This window comes from Apteryx mantelli, chromosome 16, assembly GCF_036417845.1.
Source record: "Apteryx mantelli isolate bAptMan1 chromosome 16, bAptMan1.hap1, whole genome shotgun sequence".
NCBI classification, from domain to species: Eukaryota; Metazoa; Chordata; class Aves; order Apterygiformes; family Apterygidae; genus Apteryx; species Apteryx mantelli.
Genome location: NC_089993.1, coordinates 16,225,084 through 16,231,310, shown reverse-complemented (window position 1 = coordinate 16,231,310; position 6,227 = coordinate 16,225,084). Strand labels below are relative to the sequence as shown.

The following is a 6,227-nucleotide window of genomic DNA, read 5'->3' as shown; positions in this document are numbered from 1 at the left end:
TAAAAAAAAAAAAAAAGCTTGTATAAGAAGTTGCATATGTGATGTGTTATTTCTAGTGCAATTTGATTAAGCTTTTACTGCCCTGCATGCTGAGTTGGGCTGACCTGAGTGCTGAATACATCACCTGCTGCTGGCATGCAGCAAAGCCTGCAGCTGTAGGTGACTCCACTTCTTAACACAGATCTGCTGAAAGTCGAGCTTTTGTCCAGCATATTTTTGCTTGTCAGTACAAAATGCTCAAAACAGTTGAAGTTCACAGCAGGAGCTCCAAGAGAAGGAAGAGTGAAGGCAGGGCTTGAACCATGCCACATATCTACCTCAGACTTCTGGTTTTGACTCCTGTAATCTTACGCTGCTATCAGCGGGAAAATCCTGAAAGGATCCCTACTGAAACTTTTCAGAGGGCTTTCATAGCACCGATGAAGCCTCACCTTGTCCCAGAAAGTAATGTGGAACAAGGAACTACAGAAAATGATGTAGAGAAGATGCTTAATGGATTCTACTGTTAGCTTGAGAAGCATAGTCCACTGCTTTATCTGTTTCATGTTCTTGTGAAAGGAAGAGAACTACTGAAAGGCCCTTAAACAATCTAGGAGCTAGACAACAGTTTATAACAGGACAACAGATGCTTTTACTTACAAAATATTTTTAATTTTTTTAAAGACATTTCTAACAAAAAAGGAAAAACCTAACAAACTGCTTGAGAAGGAAAGGGTTAACCCTAAGTTTTTGGAGGCTGTCATCAAGCAACCACTGAAGCATACCACAGCCAGGGACTTCACAGCATGGAAAAACTTGTTACTTTTCTTTCTGCACTGAGAAAACCCCTCATTTTCTTTATCTGCCAAGCCCTGGGGAAGTAAGTCTCCTTTGCTAGAGAGCTGAGAAAGGAGAGCAGTATAAGGAGTAGTCACGCTGTTCCTAGCCCAATGTGGGCAACAGCATGTGGCTTGAACGCTTCCGTTTTCTTCTTAAACTTCCTCCACTTCTTTCAGGGTATGCTCCAGGATCGTGTCTTGTCCCTGGAACTTAAAATAGCCACGAAACAACTTTTTCTGAAGCAGCAGGGGAAACCAATAGACATCGTCTGCCCACATGTGATTGAATGGCACCTCATCCAGCTGAAACCATTGTGGACGCATTTCTGGTGGCAAAAAAGAGGTTTGTGTGAAACTTTCTCTTGCTTTTTTGCTGCCTGGACTTTGGATGTCTATCAACAGCTTCTGTCTACAGCCCAGCTGCCTCCCTTCTCAGAGGAATTTCAACATGAATAGTTCTGCATTACTTTATTAGCAAATACTGGCTCAGAGAAGAATGCAAATCCTCCCTTCCCCTCCCCTAACCACCTACCATCGCTTTCTGTTGGCTCTCCATGAAAATCATCTGCCCGGAAAATGTGAACTTCCATGAGTTCAGAGTTGCCTACAAATTCAAATGTGATCTGCCCCATCTTCTGCAAGGTGTCCACAGTCAATCCACTCTCCTCCAGAAGCTCCCTGCACAAGAAATAGACCTTGACATGAAAGCGATCAGTGAGAGCACAAAAAAGCGGTCATTAGCTTTACTTGTACATTCAAAACACTTCAATGAACCAAAGGTGAAAGCTGCACCTGTAAAACAGAGCAGGACACAGCCTGCAGAGCATACAGGCACCAAAAAACAGTGTTCTGGCTTGCACCAAAATATTTGCCTACTTCTACAACAGCGGAGCAGTGTCAGACTGTCTGCCTTATGTGTTATTTCAAGTTCCTAGAGACTGGTAAGAAAATAGTCTGTGTAGGAGGGGGAAGATTCAGGAAAATGGACTGTTTAGTGTCATTTACACTCCTTACCATATGATCTTTTCTGAGATTTGTTAGAAATGGGTTAATGCTCATAAGTATTAAGACTGCAGCTGGATATAGCTAAAGAACTCCAAAATATACTTAGGCAGGCAAAGAGCTTTGCCAACTTCAAGCTAAATCTTGCAGAACAGTGGTGAAGCAGGTAGGAAATTTTAGGATGTCTGTACTTGCCACGAAATCAGCTACTTCTGAGGCTAACGAAACTTATTTATGTAACATGTTTATGCAACATTACTTGCACATAAAAAGTTAGGAATATCATCTCCCAGTCAAATGTGGTATAAAAATACAACACAATTGTGTTAAACTTTCCATTTCTGCTTCTTGGAAATACATTTAGCATAAAGAGAGGCTAGAAGGCAAGATTTTTAAGAACGTTTTTTTCCCCCCAAGGTTGCCAAAGAGCTCTTTTCCTTGCATCACCATGCAGGGCTACTTGAAGCAGACTTGATTATTTGCTTTGTATATGCTCACATACATAGGACTTTCTCTAACAAAGTCAGCGTAATTTGAAGTTGTGAAGTTATTCCATGTTTTTTCTCATTTACAAAAATAATGAATATTTTGAAACCCAGTATATCTTCAGTTAAGGTTAATAATTAAATAAGACTCAACTTCAAAATTAATTTGTAGTTGTATTTTTGAAAGTAACTTTACTGTTAGATGTAATGAGATTTATCTTTAAGCCTCCAGCTTGCTTTGGCATCGATTTCATGGATCCCATCCTTTGAAAATATATACCAACATAATGTCTTTGCTAATTTTAGCTGATCTTCCTGGGAAACTATTTATGTCTCAAACAGAAGCAGTTTTCTCAGCAACAAAGATAAAAGCCTCATTTCATCAGCTATGATAATTAAACAACAAGCATTACACTTTTGTGGTTTTCTAAGCAATTCGATACATCTGTGAACTGCTCAGCTCCCTATACAGTAAATGGAAACATAACAGCTAATAAACTAGAAATAATGAACTAGCTAAATGCTCCCCTTGTAAGATATGACGCTGAAGAGCTGTAGGTGCCTAGTTGCTCAAGGGAATGTTGTTTACGCAGTGGAGTATAGAAATCTTGCTGACACAGGAGCTTTTGTTCATGTTTCAGCTTAACATTTAACTATCCTGCCTGTGCTGTACAGACACATCACACACATTATACCATTGCAAACCCAACTGAGAGAGTGCAAAAGGGAACCGGAGCCTAATGCCTCAGTGCCTGATAGAGAGCAGAGGTGGCCTGGTGTGGATCTGGAACAAATAAGCTGTATTTGGACCACATGACATCTCCTGGAGGAGAGCTGCCTCCTGAGCTGCCTCCTGGGAGCAGCAGCGGTGCATCAGCGTGGCTACCAGCCAGGAAGGTGGGCTGCGTGCCTGGCCGGCCCCGGCTCCGCGGACTGCTTCCCACTCAGTTGACCTCGGCAGGAACCTTCGTAGTTCTTCGGTAAACTCAAATGAGCTGCCGTGAAAGGGCTGCAGACTGGGCTGCCGAGCAGTCCGGAGCAGCAGACGCTGCTTGTGCCATGGCACATTGCACTATCTGAGGCTGCATAAACTTTTACCAGCCAATATCTTATATGCATCACAGCTCCAGTTTCCAAGGCTAAGCCTGTGCAGATAAGCATGTGCACCTACCAAATCAAATACTAAATTAATCAAATCAGCACATTTACACCATACTCAGTGGCAATCTAAGCCTGGCAAATGAAGACCTGGTTTGAGTAACAAGACTGATCTCCCTCCACTTGGAGATAATAAATTATATGAAAAGACCTGGTGTAAGAGTCATAACTTGAAATAACCCTGTGCACTGTTGCGTGCACATCTGCGCAAGATGCCTTTCAGTCTCCTAGGTTAGCTCACCACAGAACCCAAGCGGTTGCAGGAGACCGTCCAGGCCCAAGGCTGTTAAGTGTCTGTTGAGCATTAAACTTCCTGCAGGTGCGAGGTAAGTTTGGGCACACATCAGAAAGCGAGGAGACGGCAAGGTGCCGCTTTGTATCAGCAAAACTCATGTAAAGAACAATGCATGGAGTTCTTAGAGTTTAGCAATGCCACTGTGATCTGCTATTTAATTTCAATGACTAAACAGAAGAAAGTCCTGCAATAATCCGGTGCAAGCAGCTCAAAAATGGTATTTTCTGCCTCTGGATTGGAGAAATTCTATTCTCCTACTTGGCATTTGGACTTAAAAATGTCTCCCTCCAGTCAAATAATGAATTTCTATAGTGCCTTTCATCAGGGAGCTCTAATAATTTCTAGTATTAATTTCTAGTATTTGGTGACGACATTTTTCACACAGTACTAAAAATGCCGCTGAAATGTAGCATCTGTTCAACAGCTTTATAATTTAAGGCACCAGCAGTACAGTGACATAAGTTGTAATTCTGCTATGCAGCCAAAATCGAACTCCGCTAGCCACCAGTGGACCAAGTCTCAGTTTAGACGTGGTCGGAAAGACGAGAAGGGAGGGTATGTGGCAGGCGGGCTGGAAGACGGCTGACCAGGCCACGGGAGCCGGCCCCGGCCTCACCTGCGAGCGGCCTCCTCGATGCTCTCGCCCGGCTGCACCTTCCCCCCGAAGCCGTTCCAGAGCCCCGCTCCGAACCCGCGCTTCTTCATGCCCAGGAGGACGCGGGGCGGCTGCACCACCAGCACCAGCGTGAAGAGCCGGGACGTGAACATGGCTCCTGCGCGGGGCCGAGGCCCGGTGTGCTGAGGCCGGCGAAGCCTGGACGCGCTGCCCAGCGCCCCCTCCCCAAGCGCCTGGTCCCCCAGTACCCCTTCCCCAAATCTGTGTCCCTCCAGCACCCTCCCCAAACGCCTGGTCCCCTCATCATCTCCCCAGTGCCTGGTCACCTGCACCCCCTCCCCATGCCCTTACCCCCCCAGCACCCCCTCCCCAAATGCCTGCCCCCCCCCAGTACCCTCAAATCCATGGTCCCCAACACCCCTCCCCAAGTTCTTGACCCTCCAGCACCCTCCCCAAATGCCTGGTCCCCCTGCACCCCCAAATGATTGACACCTTGGTCAGCACCCCCCAAACATCTGCCCCCTAGCACCCCCTCCCCAAATCCTCATCCCCCTGCACTCCCTCCCCAAATTCTTGTCTTCCTGCACCCCCTCCCCAGGCCCTTACCCCCCAGCACCCCCTCCCCAAATGCCTGCCCCCCACCCAAATGCCTGGCACCCCAGCACCCCCTCCCCAAATGCCTGCCCCCCCCAGTACCCTCAAATCCATGGTCCCCAACACCCCTCCCCAAGTTCTTGACCCTCCAGCACCCTCCCCAAATGCCTGGTCCCCCTGCACCCCCAAATGATTGACACCTTGGTCAGCACCCCCCAAACATCTGCCCCCCAGCACCCCCTCCCCAAATCCTTGTCCCCCTGCACCCCTTCCCCAAATGCCTTCCCCCCCTGCACCCCCTCCCCAAATCCTTGTCCCCCTGCACCCCTTCCCCAAATCCTTGTCCCCCTGCACCCCTTCCCCAAATGCCTGCCCCCCCTGCACCCCCTCCCCAAATCCTTGTCCCCCTGCACCCTTTCCCCAAATCCTTGTCCTCCTGCACCCCTCCCCAAATGCCTGGCCCCCTGCACCCCCTCCCCAAATGCCTGCCCCCCCAGCACCCCCTCCCCAAATCCTTGTCCCCCTGCACCCCTTCCCCAAATGCCTTCCCCCCCTGCACCCCCTCCCCAAATCCTTGTCCCCCTGCACCCTTTCCCCAAATCCTTGTCCTCCTGCACCCCTCCCCAAATGCCTGCCCTCCCAGCACCCCCTCCCCAAATCCTTGTCCTCCTGCACCCCTCCCCAAATGCCTGGCCCCCTGCACCCCCTCCCCAAATGCCTGCCCCCCCAGCACCCCCTCCCCAAATCCTTGTCCCCCTGCACCCCTTCCCCAAATGCCTTCCCCCCCTGCACCCCCTCCCCAAATCCTTGTCCCCCTGCACCCTTTCCCCAAATCCTTGTCCTCCTGCACCCCTCCCCAAATGCCTGCCCCCCCAGCACCCCCTCCCCAAATCCTTGTCCCCCTGCACCCCCTCCCCAAATCCTTGTCCCCCTGCACCCCCTCCCCAAATGCCTGGCCTCCTGCACCCCCTGCCCAAATCCTTGTCCCCCTGCACCCCCTCCCCAAATGCCTGGCCTCCTGCACCCCCTGCCCAGGCCCTTACCCCCCAGCACCTCCTCCCCAAATGCCTGCCCCCCACCCAAATGCCGGCCCCCCAGCACCCCCTCCCCAAATCCTCGCCCCCCCGGCCCGGCAATGCCTGACCTCCCCGCCCCGCGCTCCGGCCCCGAGGAGGCCCCGCACGGCCCAGGCGCAGCGCGGCAGCAGCGGCCCTTCCCGCCAGCCCGCGGCCCCGCCCCCAGCTCCGCCCAGTCCCCGC

The 6,227-nt window shown here is 50.2% G+C and overlaps 1 protein-coding gene across 2 annotated transcripts; it reads right to left on the bottom strand.

The window, feature by feature from the left end:
• Positions 1-626: 626 nt before the first annotated feature.
• On the bottom strand, positions 627-6,188 carry NUDT1 (nudix hydrolase 1). 2 transcript variants are annotated; one of them, XM_067306204.1, is made up of 4 exons: positions 6,113-6,188; positions 4,375-4,531; positions 1,351-1,496; positions 627-1,144 (listed from the first exon to the last, which is right to left on the bottom strand). In XM_067306204.1, the coding sequence occupies exons 2-4, from the start codon at positions 4,524-4,526 to the stop codon at positions 972-974; spliced, it is 471 nt and encodes a 156-aa protein (XP_067162305.1). In that variant the 5' UTR covers positions 4,527-4,531; positions 6,113-6,188; the 3' UTR covers positions 627-971. The 2 variants fall into 2 exon arrangements, with proteins under 2 accessions (XP_067162305.1, XP_067162306.1); XM_067306205.1 differs by having other exon boundaries at positions 4,375-4,484; positions 6,113-6,182.
• Between the last annotated feature and the right edge of the window lie 39 nt (positions 6,189-6,227).

Bases quoted from the DNA above. Each gene is read 5' to 3' on its own strand.
- NUDT1 (XM_067306204.1), bottom strand. From the start codon at position 4,526: ATGTTCACGTCCCGGCTCTTCACGCTGGTGCTGGTGGTGCAGCCGCCC. The intron at 1,497-4,374 runs GTGAGGCCGGGG...TTTCTTGTGCAG, and splicing joins ATCGAGGAGGCCGCTCGCAG to GGAGCTTCTGGAGGAGAGTG. The intron at 1,145-1,350 runs GTAGGTGGTTAG...TTTTGCCACCAG, and splicing joins AGAGCCAACAGAAAGCGATG to AAATGCGTCCACAATGGTTT.